The following is a 23,070-nucleotide window of genomic DNA, read 5'->3' as shown; positions in this document are numbered from 1 at the left end:
ATAGCTTCCACTCACGTCGTTGTTTATCAGTAAGCTAATCTGTTGCGAAAGTGAGTGATTTGCCTCGCGTTTCTTACAGATATCGATGAAGGAATATTACGTTTTCCATCTCTTATCTCACGTTATTTTTTAATACCTGGAGTAGATAAAACCGCTTATCAAATGATGAAGATTGTCGCTGAATTTTTTTATTGCTTTACTACTATGTTGTTATAATATATAATTGAAGCGTGGTCTGTTCGCCTAAACTATCGTGTTTTTAATTATTGGAATAATTAGCTCAGTTATAATTTTATCGTGATTTTAAATACTTTTATTCGCTGAGAGACAATTAGTATCGTTTTGAATATATATTAAATGAATAACTAATGGAGCTAAGTTACCATTGGAAGATTCTGGGAAAAAATTCTGGGGGTGTTTCAGCTCCGCAGCACAACTCTTTAGTAAAAGTTTATTTCGCCACCGCAACCTCCATGCAGATCCGGACAAAGTTTCCAGTCTTGTGTACCGGTCTTTAGCTCCATATGGAACTCTTAACACAGATTGTCCCTCGGAGCCGGAGACAAAAGGCTTTTGTGGCCCATACTTTAATGGAGTGAGCTTCCGCTCTCACTTTCATTCAAAACTGCGTATAAATGCACGTGTAAAATGAGGTTGAGGCAAACTTAATTCAGCCTCACAATACGGCAGAGTCGTGTAGAGCAATGACCTTTGATTGACAGTCTGCAATTTGACCTGTTCGTTGCTAAGTGTTAGTCCATACCATAACAACATTAATGGCAATTCGTCTACTTCTAACACAAGAGAAGTAGAATAGTTAATTCTAAAAATTTCTAACACTAGACTGTCAATAATGAAGAAAATGATTAAATATACAATTTGAACTACTGGATAGTGAATATTTTCAGAGGAACCGGCTAGACAGCAAATGCCTAGAATTACGTATGTGTATCTAATAAGAAGGTGTTTCATCGAGCCTTTTCAAAGATTTGAAATGATCAATTTAATAATGAAGGAATGAAAATGTGAAAAAATTTGGAGACAAATGTGCTTGCACGTTTCCAAATCTGCCTGCTTGGCTGACTTCAGTTCACCGTGCTACAGTTGTTGTGGATTTATTGTAGCCTAGATATGCTTCCTTTGCTACAAAAATTACGAATTTAATTTCTTCATTTAATTTTATAATGAAATGCCTCTTCGAGTTTCAAAAATTACATATATTCCATTGGATAAATATTATTGTAGTTAAATAATTCCGACATTTATTGCGTTGATAATTCCGTTCCAGGTTACTTAACCTTACCGCCACATGAGTTCAGCAAATAAAATTCATCCATCCCCAGTTACATGCACGGAGAGGACGATCAATTTCATGAAAAACACGATTTTTGTAACTTATAGCAGTTACAGTGTTTTGCTGTGAGATGAAAGATCATGTAAACTGCAGATAATAGATCAAAATCACATAATTTATTGCATTTAAGCAATTCAAAGTATTAACTCGTACCGTGAAATTGTCAACCTGCCGTGACGGATTATCATGGTTTTGTCATTGAAAAAGAGCACTGTCAGACTTTGATTTAATGCTGGAAGTCACAAACCCTCTGAAATCACAATTCGTTGACGTAAATACCTCCCTGAGAAATAAATACAAATTGTTAACTCGAGAAGGATATCATTACCATGTTATTACCAATAAAAAGCTCGCGCCTCCATGGAGGAAGAAGACGACTCTTGGATTGCTTGAGAAATGATGGGTTGACAGGACGAGTATTTGATCTCTTGGCGATGTCATCTACCACATTAGCGACATGTCAGCTCTCTGCAATCTGAGACGCCAGATTGCAGGTGTTTTCGGGGTGAAATAAAAAGCCTATTATTTATCAGAGGATTTATATTAAATTGCAGGACCCCGTCTGTCCTTTTTATTAATAAATGCGGCCAGCCATATTATATTGATGTAAGCCACCGAATACGCTTTCGAATAGATTTTTTTACATTTTTAAGACTTATTGCAGTAGTATAGTTATAATACTTTTAACAGTGTAGTTTCACTCATAAATTTAGACAGCGGAAATCTTTTTGCATTTATTATGAAGATAACTGAAAAATCTCTCCATAATTGCCATAAAAACGGTTTCTTAGGAGGCTAAAGAATAACATAATTAGCTAATAGTGAATTATATTATTATAGGAATAATCGGCGATTTCAATATTCATTTATTTATAGAATAAACATTATTAATTTGAATTTCCTATAAAAATACGTATCACCATTATTCTTAAAGCAAATTACTTATCCATTCAAAAATTGGCTCATAATCATATTAATTCCGTTGTAGGAGATGACAACTTGTTTTCAAAGAGATGTTCTTGCATCAATAAAAAGAAAAACAATGTAAAATTTACATTTTCATTCAAATAAATATGCCACATTTCAAATTAGGAATTACGACGTGATTAATGTCCGTGAATGTTTCACCGCATAAAGCCGGTATTTTAGGACTAATTTGAAACAAATCTAAATTACAATTATTATCACAGATTTTCCTAACTGGAAGCTTATAAAACTTTTGCTTATCATACAGAAGTAGTGTATGATAGAAAAGTTGAACCGAGATACAAAACACCAACATATATCACAAATGACGAAAGTTATGTTCATTCGTATAAAGCATTCGAAACTAATATAAATAATGTATAAGCATTTATAGGTACATTTCCATTTATGGGTTCTATAAAAATTCAATTACAATGATCAAACTGATATCCAAACTATAACAACGGTGAAACACAGTTATAACTACGGCATCAAACAGCTCTCTAAGTGAATTCAAATGGCACTGAACAATACTTTATGAATAAATATTACAATTTTTAGAATTCATATGTCGGAAAAATTCATTGCATTTCGGACCGGCAAATAGTTTATCTTGGCAGTTCGTCACTAAGATGGCCGAGAAGATCCTCGTGTTCTTCTCCTCGAGGAATACCAGTAAAATGCGAGAGCGAGCAGGAACAATAAGGGAGAGGGTTGTTCTTAACTTCTTGGCAGCTCGTCACTGAGATGGCCGAGAAGACCCTCGAGTTCTTCTCCTCGAAGAATACCAGTAAAATGCGAGAGCGAGCAGGAACAATAAGGAAGAGGGTTGTTCTTGGCAGCTCGTCACTGAGATGGCCGAGAAGATCCTCGAGTTCTTCTCCTTGAGGAATACCAGTAAAATGCGAGAGCGAGCAGGAACAATAAGGGAGAGGGTTGTTCTTGGCAGCTCGTCACTGAGATGGCCGAGAAGATCCTCGAATTCTTCTCCTTGAGGAATACCAGTAAAATGCGAGAGCGAGCAGGAACAATAAGGGAGAGGGTTGTTCTTGGCAGCTCGTCACTGAGGTGGCCGAGATGATCCTCGAGTTCTTCTCCTCGAGGAATACCAGTAAAATGCGAGAGCGAGCAGGAACAATAGGGGAGAGGGTTGTAATGCGAGACTCGTGCTCCGCATTGAGGCTGAGGACAAAAACAACACTGCATTAGGATCAGCTTACCTCGGAGATGCGAGCGTCGCGTTCCAAGAAAGGATTTCTGAGAGCTAAGAATCCCTCGTGAATATGCATTACATGCTCCCTATCGATAACATTTTTTACGTGTGTTGTGTGGAAGACATGACATGTGAAACCATCGAAATGGATAGAGTGAAATTCATTTTCAACGTTAATTTTTTTTTGTTTATTGGCTAGGATATTGATTACATTTTGGACCAAAGCCAGCCTGTGGCTATGAATCAATTGAAAAAGAGTCATGTTATTTATTGATCAGAAATACGATTAGCCATATTAACTTCTGATCAATAACCTGAAGGATCATTTCTGTGATATTGATGGAACTATAAAACTTATTCATCACTTTCTTTCGAATACACAAAAATGTTAGGCCTATAAATAGAATAAACGTAATAAACATCAATACAAAATCTCATACCTGCTGAACGTGCATTATCGTTTCTCACTGCCTCTGCAAAAAAATTAAATCAAATGATTAAACATCGATGCTTAAAATTGAAAAAATGTCTAAAACCAGGCTCAAGATACATTTAAACGGCTAAATGAATTCAAATTAAATCAATTCAAGTTTAAGTTTGATAACCATTTCCTTGGTCGCGTATATAGTGATGTTCATGGATATGGACAAGCCGTTAAATATTTTATGATATCATTCGTAAATACTGCACTGAGGACAAAAGCTTATTTACATGTTTGAAGTGCTATCCACAAAAATTGTACTTCATTTTACATATTTATCAATATAAATTTAATTTTCTATTATTCCATTATCATCAAATCCATGCAATTTTCTTTGTTAAACCATGCATAGTAGTATATAATGATTCAATGTTTTATAATTATCAATTTTAATCATCAATTTCTTCAATGATGCATGACATTATTTCGATGATATATTTTCAGGCGTTTCATAAAGTTTTCACGTGAATCACGATAGTGTAAGAAGAATCAAAATATTCCGAAAATTTACTGAATCTATTTGACTGAATGTATCCTCTCCGAGGTGATACAGAAATCTACCCTTCAATCTGTTGATTATGTGAATCTATTTCATGAATGTATGTTCACCGAGGTGATACAGAAGTCTACCCTCAAGTCTGTTGATTTTATGAATCTATTTCACTGAAAGTATCCTCAGCAAGTTGATATAAAAATCTACCCTCAAGTCTTTTGATTTAATGAATCTATTCCACTGGATTTATGCTCACCGAGGTGATACAGAAGTCTACCCTCAAGTCTGTTGATTTTATGAATCTATTCCACTGAATTTATCCTCACCGAGATGATACAGAAGTCTGTCCTCAAGTCTGTAGTCTGTACCAGGCAGGCTCAAGGCGCAGCCAAAGACAGTCTCCTTGTTGAGCTGGTATGTAGGGATGCTGGCAGTCGCTGACACTCTGTACAGATTGCTTGCCTTGTTCCTGTCTTTGTATATCGTCGCGTGGATAGGCGTTCGCCTGAGGGCGAAGTTTCAAATTTTTTTGACGCCTTGTTAACAAATATTGATGATAAAGTTTTCCGGATTATTTTAGGATATGTTATAAAACAATAAATTCATTAATCAGCTTAATTAACATTTTTCTCAGACGTAACAAAAAATTTTGGCTTATTCAAGAATTTGTTAATTATATTGGGGGAGACATAATATTACAAGATATAATCAAATTCCAATTTTTCCCCTCAATTAAACAAAATTGATGAATATATAACGATATCGATATGTATAATTATCATGTCACCATTTTTCTAAAGGATTTATTCCTTACTTTCTTGTGTTGAGGTCGGTGCTAGATAAAGAAATATCAGGCTCCGGATAAACGCCTTCTCCCACGCAGTTAACAGTGACTCGACTGAGCGAATCTTGAGCCACCTGGATATTGAACGACGATGCCGAGGCTGTAACAAAGTTAATCGTCGTTTTTTATTTAGTATAAATACATTATTGAATTTAGTATAAACTTATTATTACTATTTTAGCATTTATATTTATTGTAAATACAAATAGATAAGGAATATTTGAATATTTAGTATTACGGCTTGAAGCATTTGACATTAATACCTAACATCTTGCGACGATATTAAAACCATTGATATGACTGAAAATATTACATCAAGAAAATTACCGGCTTAGAACCTGCTTGCTCATTACGTTCACATGGACCTAAAGAAAAAAACAAGGCCAACGAAATACACAGCGAAACTCACTGTAGAGAACGAGATTTCCTGTGGCAGAGCCCTCGTGTAAGTGCGTGGAAACCTTGCATTTATAATCTCCTGCCAACTCTGCCGTTGGTCTTATGAAAGCCAGCGCGCTGTGAGCCTTCAATGGATCAAAAGATGCTTCATAATTTAGATCCAGCCTTCCTCGCAGGATACCCAGAGCCTGAAAGTTGTATTTACCGAGAACAAATTAGCTTCTTGCATGGTGTACTGATTAAAATTTTCTCGTATTTATGTAACTTATTTTATACAGACCCGCTAGCCCCAGCAATCATCTCCTACTTTCAAGTAATCAATTTTGTACCATATAAAAATAAATTTTGAATTAATCGCCTGATTATTCTAAATGAATTAATATTATGAAAAAGATTCTCACTAAATTTCACGCTAATATTGATCTTGGAAATAAAGTTTATCTTCTTCAAATTTTATAAGAGTAACCATTTAACATTGGAACTAATAAAGTTCGACACCTTATCCTAGTGATGAATAAACGAATAATGTTTCCTTTTATTGTATTTAAATATAATCTTGAATGGATAAATTCGTATACAGAATACACTTGCGTCTCGTGAAATTAAGTATGAATATACTTAATTTCACTCAAGTATGAATACATTCTCTTAGGAATGAACGTCAGCAGTTGTTCCTTGCGAGTGCATTGAAAAATTCCCCTTGTTCCCAGAAAATACGTGTTATAATAGCAATTAGTTCACGAAATTTTATTAGTCAAACGCGCACGAATAATTATCAGAATGCATTATATTCCAATTTGCAGGGAATAAAAATTCTTCAGATGAAATTAATAGATCAAAAGGCAGGTCTCAGCAAGGATTTATAATATATTTGATGACGTATCGAGTGTCTCAACATTCATTCTATTAATGAAGCTTTCTTTGAAGACCATGCATGAGCGTATTTCTTATTGAAATTTTATTACTGAATTACCTGAGGTTTCATTCCTTGTATCCACTGATATACAAGCTTGAATTTTCCACCGTGTCCACCATGGTACCATTTAACCACTAGACCTGCTGCCTCTTCACCATCAGGAATGTTGTACTGGCAGTCCATCACCACCAGCGGACACGTTCCGTTCTTCACTGTGCCTCCTCCTACCACTCCCAGCACTTCGAATTTTGAATCTAAAGAAATCATTATTGCACAGGTTAAATTAGCTTCTATACAAAATTCTGTGTTAATAAAGACGATATGTGAATTGCGATTATAATTGCTATTACACAAATCAGTTTAACTTCTCCGCGTACGACTATAAAGACTGCTATGAGCGCTGTTAATTAATTTAAGTGCAGTTTTTGAGGGAAAAGTTTATTTAAAATGACATTCAGGGAATATTTTTAATTAATCATGTATGATGAAACAAAAACTAATGGTGCTTAGCAATTAGCACTACATTCCGAAGAATATTTTTGGTTAATTTTTTATTAGTAAGGTTACCAACAAGGAATTGTATAAACGGTTATTGTACGCTTCGAAATAAGATACAACATTTATGGGATACAACTTTTGACATGTAAATGAAAACACTAGATGAATTTTTTATCATAATTTTGATGGAGTAAGATTCGCCTCAACTTGCGATTAACTTAATCATTTTGCCTAAAACGTGATTTTACGATTTCAATAGCTTCACAATCGACTGAATGTGACAGCTTCAAGTTTCTATACGGAAATAATTATGTCGGCCTGATTATTGAACTCATTTCTAGATTAACAAGATTACTTTAAAAAAATTCTAGAATCATTCCAGCTCTTTCGATAGATTAGAAGCAGTTATGGGCTCATTTCTAAAGGCAAAACTGCTTCTGCGTCTCCAGAATGAAGGCTTGATCTCTCAGGACGATTGAAATGGAAGGTTCAGGATCGGAGATGTCATCAGCATAAAACACTAGCGATGTGATGCTCACAAATGCTTCATGAAATTGATATGTTAAATCCAAAGCTCATCTCATGATACAAGAATAGAATAGCACGTGTTTTACGAAACAGAAATCTAACACTGGATAGTAGCCTTGTCAGAATCTAGTTTTATATTTATATTACTATTTCTTGGCGAAAAACTAGTTTGATGCGTTTTTTCTATTGAAGTGACAGAATCATTCAGAAACTGCAAGCAAGTAAATATTTATTTTATTTTGTAATATGTATGATCCTGATTAAACTATTTTGTTTGTAAAATATGTTTTTATTAGCTTGCAATACGACGTATGAGATACAGCCGGTTTTCTCTCAATCTCAGTAAAATTCGAATGCAGCTCGAATAAGAGGCATGTTTTGGCCCAATACTTTCTTGCAAACATAAACTTATGAAAATGATGACTGAAGTAAATAAATAATATAATTGATAACTGCTGAATTAAATGAAAATCTTAAATTAGCTTTAAGGCTGAATTCCGAAGCCAATTTAGGGTATTTTCATGTAAATGCTACAATGAACTAAATCGTCGTACTTATTTGAAATTAATTTAGTTTTCAACGACTATTTGAACTCACCTGACATTATCGATGTCAACGTTTACACACAAACAACGTGCTCTTTTTCCCTTTAGTTATATAATTTTTCTTATAAATCTCTCTTTGATCTCCTCTTGTTATTATTAAAATTCGGTATAACGATTTAAATGTTCTCAACAATATCACGCTTCACTTATTAGTTTTAGCTTGCTAATAGCTGACGCGGGTATAACAAATCAATAAAGTCAATTTACTCATACGTAAAATTCATCGCATCGAAATTTTTTATGGATGCTTGTCATGTGGATTTAATTTATTTAAATTGGCACTGATCGAGTTTTCAAAGTAATTCATTACTTTCCACTCTCACAGCGCTCTGAATAAAGCCACTGAATTGTAAGAAATATGTCAGCTGTTGTTATAAAAACTATGACATTTTGATACCCATCATATTTCAAAACAAAGAATACCGCGTGTAAACAAATTCTCTAATGGGAACACATAATTTTTTGTAAAAGTTTTTCACGTTGTAATTAGTTGAATTCAAAAAAATTATACAGACTCGTGCTTTGAAGAAGCATTTTTAAAAACTTCTTATCTGTCTCTCAGGCACTCATGGGATGCGGGACGACAATCTAAGTACGACCACCCACACCCGCGTCAGATGTGGCACTGAGAGCGAGCCGAGCGAAACGGTCTTTATTCTACATGCGGTTGCCCTCTCATGTTTTTGCAGGTCTCTAGATCTGAGACCATATTGTCATATGTCCGGCTATAACCTCACGGTTTGGTATCTCTAACACAATCTTACGCGTGCTGAATCGCTAATGAGCAGTTGAATTTGGATACAGTGTAACATTGACGAAATATAATATTTTAAAATTTATTGAGAACACATTATTTACTTACAATGAAAAAAGCAATTCTGTAAGAGATAAGCTGCTTTCGTATGTCAGAGTAAATAACTCTAAACAAATAATTTTAAAAATCGAAACAAATGACAATCTCTAGTCCTATTTGCATACCCGGTGAATGACCGTTCGATTTACCATTTATTGAACACGCCCATGACTTCCGCGTACTGGTTTCTGAAGAATATTTTGTTAAGGCCGCAGGATTGTTTTATCTCAGAGAAAAACAGGTTCTGTCGTGCACATATTTGGACGGCAGGTGCAGCGTTCCTCACCCCACCTACACTGGTGACGTGTCGCAGGTGCAAGATCTTCTCAGCCAATGCGAGGGCACCATGTTTTGCTGGACTTTATCAGCATTATTTAGTTTATTTGATATGCAATAAACTGACCCCGAATATTTTTGGGAACAAATTCGCAGTTATCTTAAATTCGAAAGCGAGGGCACCATGTTTTGCTGGACTTTATCAGCATTATTTAGTTTATTTGATATGCAATGAACTGAACACGAATCTTTTTTGAAATAAATTCGCAGTTATGTTAAATTCGACAAGCGAGGGCACCATGTTTTGCGGGTCTTTATCAGCATTATTTAGTTTATTTGATATTCAATGAGCTGACCACGAATATTTTTTGGAACAAATTCGCAGTTATGCTTAAATTCGACAATGTTTTTATTTTTAAACTAGATTAAATTTTGTTCGATGGTTAGGGTTCGTCCCTGTAAATTATCATTGCATATAATTGTTCGTGATGTACAAAGTGTAGTCTATATATGTTGTCCACAGACCTCGCTACATTCATTCAAACACATTCCATCAAGAGACAAGAGAAAACCTTTAACTTAATTCATCATAAATCCTGGGAAGAATTAAATTAGGAATATTCACGAAATTAAGAGAACAATTTGCAACGGGCTTCAGAAGAGCATATTTTCTATTCGCTAAACGGCAGGCTGTGAATTAGGTTACGGAATGTACCCGAGGGATTTGGGTTTTAATTTTTAGTCCGCCACTGATAATAACGATCATGTAGGCAGCGAGAAAGCATCGTGCGTCTGTGATCGAAGAATACCTAAGAAATAATATAAAATGCACTACAATGGCCGAATCCTTTTAACTGCGTGCTCTCCAAGTTATGTTCAAAGTGATTTTTTGTGCGCGTTTAATCCAAAACTGCGGTAAAAAATTGATGAGGTAGTCTGTAGGGTATACCGACATCCCTTAACAATTTAATTGTACCGACATCCGTTAATTGATAGTAGTACGTTTTTATTTGATCAAAATTATAAATTTCTCTGCAGCACTCTACACTATATTAACTGCAAATTATTGACTAATGCATGATTTCTCACTCATATTGAATATTAAGTATCGTGACAATAACCTCATCCATATAGTTACCATGAACAGAATAAGGTTTAATTTCAACCATCCACTTTCCAGAACAATAATGGACTGGAAAAAGTGAAATGAACACTATCTAAAATAATAATGAACTGGGAACACATTTAAAGAATAATTGTTCACGCCAATAAGCTCTCTAGACTCAGGAGACTCCATAGCACTCATGGCGACTAGCAAATAGCTAATTTAGAAAATTGCGACCCCTTCTTAAGTGCAGCTTTTAATATAAATTTTTTGATTTAGTTTTTGGGAAATGATTTTTTTAGACTTAGGGCGACAAATATCCGTAGAAAATATTTCTGTCTCCTACATAGATAAAAACAATATCCGTATCAAGTTATGAAATAAATATGAAAATTTCATTCGAATCAAGCGATTAGATTATTCCTTATTCATATTGCATTTGGGCGGACGATGCAGAAATATTAACTCAATTCACTCCAACGTATTTTTCATCATGTATCCCATGCCGGCTTTAAACCATCCTCTTTTGCCGTTTTTGTGAATTTTTAAAAGTTAGTTTTCTAACGTTATCAGCTGGACAATTCATTTATAAGTTGTTTTACTTTACTTCTAACGCACTAGTTAAGGTGCAAGCCTTATCGTATACCCATTGAAAATCATTAAAAATTATTATTGGAAAATAAATAAAATAATGCAGTTCGCGGTTCAAGTACCAACGTTTTCCAGCTCAGTAAATTTCAAAAAATTTCGTAAGGAATTTCTAAGAACTTTATAAGTTGGTGATGATGTCATGTTCATCCAGTCATCACAGTCATATATTAATGTATGCATAATCCCAAACTTGCATTTTTTCCCTTAACGAGCGTCCATTTCAAAAATGTGGTTAAGCTTTATATAAAGCACTGGACACAAGAAGATTACACATCTTGACACAAGAATTTAATTTTATTTAATTTCTCGACACATAGGTATTCAACTTCTTGATATTTGAAAAGTCAATTTCTTGACAAGGAAAGATTCAACTTCAGCTTCTTCAGTTTCAGCTTCTCGAAAAAAAAGAAGATTCAAATTCTCGGCACAATTAAGGAGATTGTACTTCTCGACAAAAGCAGATAAACTTTTCAAACCAAGAAGATTCAAATTCTCGACACATTAAGATTAGATTTTCCGATAGAGGATCTTTCAATTTTAAACGTGATAATTTCTTTTGAAGATTGAAATTTAAAGTTTAATCTTTAATCGCTTGCTGGTTTCGATAAACCATGGTCCCTGCGGATAGACATGTCCAAATAAATTTGATTTGTGTGTTCAAGTGTACTTCATATATCATCTTCGTTCAAACTAACGTTCACTTCATCAGTGAAAAAATTTCTCTCTATTTTTGTTTTATTTCGTCAAAATTATAAATCAGAAGACGTCTCTAATTGTCGTTAATATAACTAATGACGTGAGAGACAAAATTAACTATTTGATGGGTATTTGCTCGTTACCGTCTTCTGTATCATTCGTATCTTGATTTTTGCCTACTAAAGGAAAAGAAATTTCAATGCAAATCGATCTAAGATAAAGTTTTTGTGTTATCATTTCATTCAACATGACCATTACTCACGTCACCGGCAAATTTATTTCGTTGATTAACTTTGGGAGACGTAATGCATATCATCTATGGCGGATTGACAATATTGTAAAATTACATCATATTGTCAGTATACATATGTAAATAGTAAAATTACATCATAGGTAATTACATTTTACCACCATCATCGTTACATCATTTAATTACATTTTACCGCCAGATGTTTTACCAAAATTACATCATAGTTAAATAATGTCAGCATACATCATTTAACTTTGTGAGACGTTATGCATATCATCTCTGGCGGATGCCTGTCAATAAAAATATAACTCAGTACTCACTGCAGTGAGTGACAGAGAGCGCATTTTCTCGTCGACGAAAACTTGAGGTCACGGACAGACGGACAGACGGACGGACAGACAGACAGACGGACATGGCGAGCACAATAGTGCATTTTTCCATAAATGAGAAAATGCGCTAAAAAGTGACCGCAGCGATGTGTTCAAGAGCGTGACGGAGTCGATCATTTTAGTGGCAGCGAGCAAATTTTTGCCGAAGTTTCAGAAAAATTTTAGTTAGGGGTTGATTTCTGGCCAGGAAATTCTAGTGCACTGATATTTTTTGTTGACTCATGAGCTTTGCTCAATAATCAAGCTGTGATTAAGACAGCTGCCAGACAATGAAAAAGATAGTAGCACTCAGCACGCAACGCCGCTGCCGGTATTTTTCTTAGCGAAAATTTGTTCTCACGGAACTGGCAAATTTCTTCATAAATAGTGAAGGGATCATTGAATTCAGATGGAATATTAAGGATTATATTCCTTTTTTAAGATAGGATTTATTATTTGTCTATTTAATTCCCACAAATGCTAGATTCATGAACTTTTTTGTTCTTCGATTAATTTATATCATGAAGATGGCAGTATTTACAGTCTTTTAATTAATGATAGGTTCATTGCTCCAAACTGCAAAACTTCAAAAGTCTAAAATGCTCTCAAAAAAGCGAGTACAAGATACTTTGTGTTATTATGTTTTATTTTCGTTTATAGTGTGAGGAAGGTCCAATTTTCTGTGCTATTTATATATCCCATCATTCCGCATTTACACGACAAGGTTTTCCATCTTGAAGAAAAATCATCTGGTGGTGTCACCAAGCAGTGATTCATGCCCATGAGAAAGTATCTGAGTAACGAATCCAAAAAACATATACGTCGCATCATCCGTCGTAATGAGCAAGAAGAGAACGAGCCGACAATTGCTTTCCTGAAAATTTTTCTTGTCTAGTGGCACCTTTTCTCATAAACTTATTTTACATTGCTCTCGGGTATTTTTGGAAACTGAAAGCAATTTTTATATGTAAAACAACCTCGTATTTAATTGATCACATCCGCTTTAAAGACATACCCCAGATAACTCCAGCAAAGAAGTTGTTCAAAATATAACTCGTTCTGTGCCCTAAGTTTCCCACAGACATGGCTGCTGACGCTGGATGATAAACCGCGACGTTTTTAGTCAGACTCGGTAATTTGATGAGCTGGAAAACTTTGTATGTAAAGAACTTCGAATAATAAAAAGCTGTTCGGAAATTGACTCAGAGAAACAAAAAATTACAATATACAAACTAATAGAGTTTGTATTATAATTTGTCAAGTTATCGATAAATAGTGATGTAATAATAATTATTATTAATAAACGAATAATTTATTAGATTTTCTTTTTAGTTTCTATGAATAAATGAAGTTGCTAGTAGTTTTTTTCGTCTCAATGTACATTTATCCCCTTTTTGTTATAGCATTTTATTAGTTATTTTTCTGTTGCACAGACTCCCTGGATTCGCTCTCAATACTTCCACGTTCTTCCCTTTTATAGCCACCAAGGCTCAATTAATATAAGACATTGAAAAATATATCATAATATTGATGACAGAGCATCAAACATAATTCATCGGAGAGGAGTTAAAGTAGCTGATTTTTGGTAATAGCCTCAATATCTCCATTTACTAAAATTGAATCTCAGGCTAATATTTCCCTCGCCAAGTGCTTTTTATTATTTTCCTTCGCTAAATCAAACATTTGATAGAATTTTTTATGCTAAATATACGTCATACGGATTTTCAATAGCCTCATTTTTCAGTAAGCTCTCTGTTATTGCACACGAATGCATGAACTCTGCAGAATTATCACGCAGTTATCAAATTTCATTTCCTTCAAACTTATTGCGGGAATTTAAAAATCTTCAAGTTATTTTGGGTTATTCATTGATGTACTCTTGGCACAGATTGGCAGGTTAGTTCATTTTTAAGGCGTTGCGGTTTTCCGCCGAATAGAAATATTCAAAGTTTTATCAGAGGTGACACAAGCGACCGACAGTCTGCTATTAGAATTGATGACTTCCAATCGGGAGCAAAATGACCAAATTGCTACTTCGCACCTGCTGGGTACAGGAGGTTAAAATTCCCCTTATTTACCACGTTCATTAAGGGCTCTGCTTGTCCTGGCAGGATTTTAAGGTGATGACTTGGTGAAATTTTGGCGAATGTCGCCTCGAGCTTCGCAATTAACTATGAAGGGAGAAGACAGCGCCCATATAAGTCACTCGCCGTGGAATCTTCATGAAATAACTACATAACGCGGAAATTCGCCGTAAGTAATGTGTAAATTTTGTGAAAATTTTTAAATTTATCTAAAAATATTTCCTTAGTTAAGTAAGTATGTACACATTTTGTTAAAATGAACATTATTTAAAATAATCAATGAAATTTGGCCTACCATTTCTGGCGTAATTGTATTTCTTCTGCTTGAAGGTATTTTTTAAAAATTTTATCTTATATTTTATATTAGACTTCATTATTCATGAAAGAATTCACTTCAACAATTTGTATGCCTGATAAACAATAATCAAAATCTAAGGAATAATCAGGGATTCATACACATATTCAATCCAATAATTCGATACTAATAATTTGTTTGTTCAACTTATTATCGAAATAGTTTTGATAATAAGTCACATGCGACTTTTTACAGAAAAAATAATCTTTTTATTACGACACAGGTTTTGTGATAGTTACATGTTTCATCTCATTGCGTGGACGGACGAAGATAGCGCTTCTTCCCCCGTCACTGCCCTAATAAATTAGATAGCAAGTTTAACGAATTTTGGGGTTCATTTTCTCTTCTCTAATGAAGGTCTTTTTGGTGTTATAATAATTTGTGATTAAATGATATTTTTTACGAAAACCGAGTTACTGAAGTTGACCGCGGCACAGGTCCTTTGTGGCCGCTCGAACCTAGAAACCGGAAGGTGACGGGCAGATTTATGGATCGCATAAACGATTATACTGGAGCATTTTTATTTCCTTTGTTGCTGGGCTCCTTGAGATGATCGCTGATGCTTTCTGACCTCTCCATGAGGCCATCATGAAGGTCTTTCTTCTGTGATCGCTGGAATTTCTTTCAAGATTAAATTAATCCTGGCCGTCAAAAGCAGAGAAGCTTGTGAACGGCGACGTTTGGTGGTCTGCTTGGGTGGCGAGCTTGATAAGAATAATAATATATTAGCTAATTTATAAAGCATGTCAAGCAAAGTAGTTCTTGCACCGTTGGTGGTTAATAAACATTTGATCTATAATTGTGCGATAATATTTTAATAAGTTTTTAAATCTTGAGCGAGATTTATCATATATTTATGAAACGCTCTCCATCATATGTTCTATAATTGTGCGATAATATTTTAATAAGTTTTTAAATCTTGAGCGAGATTTATTCATTTATTTATGAAATGCTCTCTATACCGTATCACGGAGAAGCCTCACATAAAATTTGTTCTCCTGAAATTTCTAATCACATTACGCTTCATGTAATGATATATTTACAAACACGGCGGTAGAAAATCAAAATTCAAAGACGCCTTCAAAGCGCTTTATCCAATTTTGCCATTAAACGATCGTCAGAAGTTAGTAGGTTTCGCGACGCGGCCAAGGCAACTCTGCCTAACTTGGTCCTGCTGAAGTACGGAAATTAAGGCACGCCTCAACTGTGGTACAGAACTTCTTGCCCTGTCATCACAGCGCTGCCATTGTTGGATTTAGCAAAATTTCCTGATTTATACCCAAAATAAATGCAATAAATTGTAAAAATCAAATATATTGAAAAGTTGAATTCATTACATAGACTTATCATTCACAAATATTATTAGTCCTTCAGACATAATCCTTTATTCATAATTCGAAAGCTGTTCGCAGGAGCATAAAATTGTCAACTTGGTCCTCATTATTAACAAGTAAACAACACAACTGGCAGAGCTGTAAAATTGCATCATTGGCGTCAGCCATCTAGAGAGATTACTGTCTTGTTTGTCATAGATTTGCGTCGTTGAAACGTACGGTAGAACGTTGATCTGGTAGAGTTCGTTAAAGTACCTAGCACCTGCTGATTACTAACTAAACATTTTTCCTCACATTTTTTTTATTGCCGATGAGGTAGGGATGTCTACATCTTCCGAGCTGTAGATGATTACGGTCATTTTCCAGCATGATTTGTAGTTATCTGTGACTTAGGAAGAATTAGGTTGTCTACTTTATGTAAGGACTGTATGTGGATTGAATTTAAGTGTACTTCTGAACATTATTGGATTGAAAGGGGAATTACTCAGCTGAACTGGCTTAAATTAACAGTGACAGTCATTTAAGGCCCTGATTGAAAACCGAGAGGCTTCGAACAGGCTCGGCTCTTCCCTAAGCGTTTCTTCACTAATTAGGATAGACTTTACTCCACTCGCAAATGAGATGGCGATATGGATTTTTCCATACTTACCCAGCTATTTATTTATAAGCGTCGACCAGTAACAAAAAATATGTAAACTTTGTATCAAAAGAGTTTTAATGAGAGGAAATTTCAAGAAACTTTGAATATTATTGTTCATCATGTCTGCGACTTTTTTACTTTTTCGAGATGTTAACGGGTTGTAATTTTTATTCTCCATTGAATGGTATAATCGGCATTCCTTGATCAGCCTCCTTGTTGTAGATATTTTCTACCGAAAAATAGTTATGATCGAGTCTGCTGATACGCGGAGGGAAAATCCCGCATACTAGCTGCTCAAATGGAGACGTTGTGCAATGTTTGAGGGGAAAGAGACGTCGTAAATTACTCAACTGTCAGCTCACGACGGGTGGCATGGTAAAGGCGAAGTCAATGAGGGGCGAAGAATAATACGTGGCCAGTGGTCGGCCTAGTCCAATTAGTTATAGCCGACCGTTGGGCATTCCTCGGCCACCTGAAAGCGACCAGTTTCCGCGAAGAAGGGTCTGGCTATGATATCATATTACAAAGAGTACAAGCTCGAAGGTAGCGACTGGCCGAGCTTTGGGCAGATCAAGGATTTTACACGATGGTCGCGAAAACCTCGCTCTCAGACTTCGCTGCATTTTGACTACAAGCCTTAAGACATAATGACAGAACTATCGAAACAGAAAATTAAAAACTAAATCATAAATCAAGAGTGAAACTTGGAGGCAACGAGATACGCAGTCATGAAAGTCTGACATGTGATAAATCACAGTAAATTAGTATCGCAAGCAGATTTTATTTTAATTTATTTTAATTAAGGGGACCGACTACCCTCCAGAAAAAACTGATACAGTTATTGTCCGATCATCATGAAACTTCAAATACATACGTAAAATGTAAAAAAAATAACATTTTGCTTCTATGAATTTTTCGAAAAAATTGATAGAAAACGGCTAAAAAGGGGTACTTTAGAAAATCTATCTCCTCCTACAAATATCATCCTACAACATCGAGACACGTATCATTCGGTTTGTAAGGACCATACCTAAAAATTTGATGATCACTCTTCTCATTTTCCCCTTAGTTTTTTTTTATGCGCGTTTTATCCCATTTTTCTCATTTTCCCTCCTCCCCCCCCCTTCTCCTCCATATAAAATATGAACCAGACAGAAATTCAAAAAAATGATCATCAAATTTTTAGGTAGTTTCCTTACGAATCGAATGGTGTATGTCTCATTGCTTTAGCTTGAAAACTGTAGGAGGAGATAGGTTTTCCGTGACAATAAGTTGAACTTTTCAAACTTATCAGGACGGCGCGACAAAGTCCCGTGCGGCTCGAAATAGGCACTCAATGTAGCATGGATACCAAACTACAGGCTTCTGTAGCTTAATCCACTCAAGGATGCTAGCAGCAACTTGTAGCGCACCTCTACGTACAATGTTAGGAGGGTAACTGAGCTCAGATGCCAGATACACCAATATGTCAGCTTTAAGATGAGACTAAGCATGTAACTGCAGCACAACTCAAGTAGAAACTATATTCAAAGATTTCAGCAGCTAATTACTTTATATCTATTTACTTAAAGAACTCTCCCACCCGCTTCCCTTTGAAGAGACGTCATGAACGTAAATATTGGCGTACAGCGATGGCAGTGGTACCATTGGAAAGAGCAGAATTCCAGCTTTAAGATGAGCTCAAAAACCAGAAAACGCCAAAATTGAAAATTTTAGGGTAGTCGGTCCCCTTAACATTATTATAGGTACCACAAACATGATATTCACCCAGAATGTTGCAAGCTCACCTGTTCGCTATGGGAGAATGTGGTCCACAAAAATATTCACGCACTGCCATTCCGAAAAATCCCGATTAGATATGAAAAGACGAAACAACAAATTTACTCATAACTCAAGCAGTAAATTTTCTCGTAGTAAAAATTTCTCGTAGTATATTTTTCAAGCAGTAAAATGTTTCTTTTTGAACAGTATCTCTAGACATAGTTTCAGACGCACTACCAAAATAGGGCAATGTGCAATAAATGCCGTGCAATAGGCACCGTGGTATAGGGTGCAATAGGGCACCGTGGCAGGAGCTATCGTTCTAACTTGCCTCTCTCCAAGCCTCATCCTTCTTCCGTGCGCCTCCATGCTGAACAGTGCGACGTGGCTTCAGAGTGATTTCAGGATACTCGGTTCCACTTCTGGCTGCTAGGATTTGAGAATTTTGGAGTCTCTACATATCTTCAAACGAAAACCGCGTCTCAATAATGCGTTTAGTTCATATAATCTGGAAATAGTGAATCGTTAGGCTTTTATGTTCTTTTCGCGTACCCTGGGACTAAGTTGTTCCAATCGAGATATGATTTTATTCATTTTTAGTTTTTCGAACTGATGATGGAGCTGGACTCCGAAACGTTTTCAATATCGATATGGTGAATTTGCTTGGTGTTTTCTTTGCTTTTAAATTCATTGTATAATACAGTTTAATTTTGTGTCACAGTTAAATGCACAAAGCGTTCTTAAGTAGACAATATTCTAACACAAAACATAATAAAAAGTAAGCGTGGCACTGAAACACTTTTGCCGGGCTAAACGGGGTTTGGATGGCTCACATAAGTGCAAAAAGTGTGTCGCTATTTGTCCATTGAATCACTCATATTTCTCTGAGTGTCACTGAATGTTAATCTCCTGCAGACCATAGCGAACGCACGACTGATGAATTCAGTGTTGAAATTCAGGCAATTCAGTTGCGAGTAGGAATGAAATGAAATTCAGGCGCGAGTAGGCACGAGTCCAATGAAAATGCCTATCAAGAATTTGCAGGCCACGTATTTAATCAAAATGCACCTATTGACGTATTTTTTTTAATCATGCCGTACTTGGATTAATAAAAAGTTGGCCGTCTTGTATGAGATAATCTGCTAGACCGCCGCTCGCAGGCCAAAGAATGGCACGAGGTAGAAAATTGTCAACATAATTCATAAAGAAATTGTTTTTGGAATGAAATTGTTCTAAAGTTATTTGTTTACATTTATAGTTATAGTAAAAAGTTAAATGAAAATAAAAAGTAAGTAAATAAAATCTGAAGTAAAATGAAACGTAGATTTTACGTAAACTTGTTTCACAGTCGTAAAATTTTTTGGTACAGATGTTTTGATGCATAAGCCATTGCCAACTACAGGAAATTATTTAACTGATTAAAAATTTTTTATGACAGCTTTGTCGATTTCTTTAGCACTTCGAGTCAGACGCGAAAAGTTTTTTAATTGCAGGCTCATTTATTAATTTATTATACCTCAACTCCAACCACACTAAAGAGTTGCATGCACATCTCTGTTAGACAGCAAAGAATAACAATAAATTTCAGCATAACTATTTAACATTTAAAATTCTAAAACATTTTTCTCTAAGTTTAAGATAATATTGGTAAAAATTTATCAGTTATTTAATTTTATTATTAACTGTTTATGAGTGATGATGTTTTCTGTTTTTCATTGTTTTCATGTAACGTTTAAGTTATATTTTCGAATAATTATTTTGTTAAAATAGCTTTATAATTCCTGAAAGCATATATACACTTTAAGGTGCATATCGAACTACAATAACATTTTATAGAATTTTAAACTATATTAAGTGAATATAATTTTTGATGAGGCTTTTGAAGAATTTGAAATTATTGCGCATTGGAAGTTTTCGATTACTATACAAAACAAACGGGACAGTTTCAAATAAAAATATTATCTTCGTTGTGTAGATCAATATATGAATGATATGTGCTTTATTAAATTTTGATAATCTTCTAATCAGAAATCGTGTACACCGCGCAATATTTTGCTCAAAATACGGCAAAGTTTGAAACCTCAAACCCGATTCACATAGTACCAAAGGTCTAGATTTAAAAGGATACATGTATTATAAGCAGGCAATGGAGTTTCATTAAACATTGCTGAGATACTTTTTCGCGCGCGTAAGACTTTCCAACTTTGTCCATTTTGAGATAACTTTTGTGGAACTCAATTATTGCTGCAGGCTTGAGTGCGCTGCACAGCGCTGTTCTGCCATGATGCACCACGAATATTATGTGCGGCGTTCCATGCACTTCAAGTTTCTTTTTCTTTGTAATATATGATAATAATTTTGACCTATGAGCAAAAATAACTTCCCGGAATCAACAGATTATCATGGAAATTATTGTTCGGTTTTAAATATCTTACCATCGTTTTGAATTCGGAACGAAAGTTCACGACAACTTTTTTCAATTTGTAGAAAAAAATATATATATAATATAAATCCAAAGTATAACTATTAGGACCGTTAGATTACGTTAGATAACGTGAATTGAAAAAAAAATATCACTGATTTCGAAGCAGTGTTCAACAAGTCAATACTAACTAATAAACACAGTTACAGTCGAATTTTTTCAGTTAAGGTTAGTCAACATTTGTCATCGAATTCGATTTAGGAATTATCTCGTTCAGTGTAAATCTTTTTCAGGAAGCAACTAATCTCATCTTCAAGAGTAAGTCGCTACGGCAACACAACTCATGGCCCAACTTGTGTCTTTTATTGTCATAAGTACATTATAGATCTGCCTATCAGCATCGTTCTAATCGCAATCTTGAGGTACTGCACATGCATCCAAGATGAATGAAGGATCAGATTTTCTTCAGATTGAAAACGTTTTAAGTCTCGGTACTAACACGCATTAAGGCATTAATAGTATTTCAAAGTATGAAGTTTGGATCACTTCAGAGCAATACTGGCTTCTTATTAGACTTAAGGAATTTTAAGCGTTTTACATTGAAAAGAAAAAACGATTCTTGGCTACTCAGTGTTAAAATGTTGAAGATGAAATATTAAAAGGAAAAAGGCAATTTAAGCATCAGAAGAATTTTGTAACGTATTAGAAGAATTTTGTAACGTATCTTCTTTATATAGAATATTACCGCTCTTTCATTGTATCGGTTAAAAATCGTTGAACCAGAGCAATGCATCAATTCATACAAAGCATAATTATTTTGCCATATAATGAGTGAATATGATTGGGAAACCATCTGTTCATTATTGCGATGCAAAATTGAACGAGAGCATGCGGAAACTTTAAAGCATCGTGCAAGTATTTTATTTTAACTATTAAATTAGTGCCTATCTATATACGAGCATGAAGATTTATTAAGTAACTAAATTGTGTGTGACGGATAAAATATGAATTTTTTCAGACTAGCAAAAAATTTGTTGCTCGGTCTTTCAGAAAATTTATTTTTCTTGAAAATTTTACAAATAAAATTTTTCGCGAGATTTGGCAATAATTTTAGGATCTAACTTTGATAAAGAAACATTTCATATCCAACATATCTTTTGTGAATTATTTGCTAGCGTAAATATACAGAAAAAAAGTAAATTAATTTTCGTCACAACGAGTTCCGAACAATGCACACTTTTCACAGAAGAAAGCATCATCTATAAATCTATACCCTCGAAAGTATTTTATATATAGTTCGTGGCATCATTTCAAAGATATTTCATGTCAACGGTAAAGTTTCTATTGGACGACGTCAGGATTGTGAAGTGGTTTGAAAAAATTGATTTCTTTGGAGTTATGAGTGTAGAGAAGCGCAGCTTTCGAATTCATAAAGAGTGAAAAACATCGCAGCAGCCTTAATTACCATTCATCCTTCTAAATTAGGAACAAAGAAGGCAAAGAAGTGAATATAAACGAAATGAATAAAGATTTAACTTTGATGAACTATAGTTGAATCAACATGAAGGATGACGATCATTATTTTATTTTATTTAAATGCATTAAGTTTCATCGCGAGCAAAAGTTTTCATTCTATAATTTGCATGGTTAAAATAACTATGTGATTCATAATCTGGATTAAGATAATCCGAAAATCAAATGAATTTGTGCTGATTAAAATTAAATGCATTTATGACGAGAATTGGTTTTTGGCCATCTTCTCCCTTTCATTCAGTTATCCCTCAGAACTGTATAGTTTTCTTTGACAGTAAAAGAGAATGACTTTTATTTCAGGATAAACTGCACAAGATCGATGTCAACGTTTCATCCAACATTCAACTCGTCGGCCCAAAGCATATGTAATGTTGTAGAAAATTAGGTAGCAATTGTTATATTTTTTAGGTACTTAGAGCCTGAGAATCGAAGCAAATGAACAAAT

At 34.7% G+C, this 23,070-nt stretch overlaps 1 protein-coding gene across 1 annotated transcript; it reads right to left on the bottom strand.

Annotated features, from left to right (window-relative positions):
* Positions 1–1,891: 1,891 nt before the first annotated feature.
* LOC108671601 lies at positions 1,892–8,797 on the bottom strand. Its single transcript, XM_018159170.2, has 7 exons — positions 8,290–8,797; positions 6,724–6,920; positions 5,761–5,938; positions 5,322–5,451; positions 4,834–5,012; positions 3,974–4,006; positions 1,892–3,502 (listed from the first exon to the last, which is right to left on the bottom strand). The coding sequence occupies exons 1-7, from the start codon at positions 8,294–8,296 to the stop codon at positions 3,381–3,383; spliced, it is 846 nt and encodes a 281-aa protein (XP_018014659.1). The 5' UTR covers positions 8,297–8,797; the 3' UTR covers positions 1,892–3,380.
* Positions 8,798–23,070: the final 14,273 nt, after the last annotated feature.

This window comes from Hyalella azteca, unplaced genomic scaffold, assembly GCF_000764305.2.
Source record: "Hyalella azteca isolate HAZT.00-mixed unplaced genomic scaffold, Hazt_2.0.2 contig12387, whole genome shotgun sequence".
Taxonomy (NCBI): domain Eukaryota; kingdom Metazoa; phylum Arthropoda; class Malacostraca; order Amphipoda; family Hyalellidae; genus Hyalella; species Hyalella azteca.
Note: the sequence above shows the minus strand (reverse complement) of the source record. Positions and strands in the feature narration are given on the sequence as shown.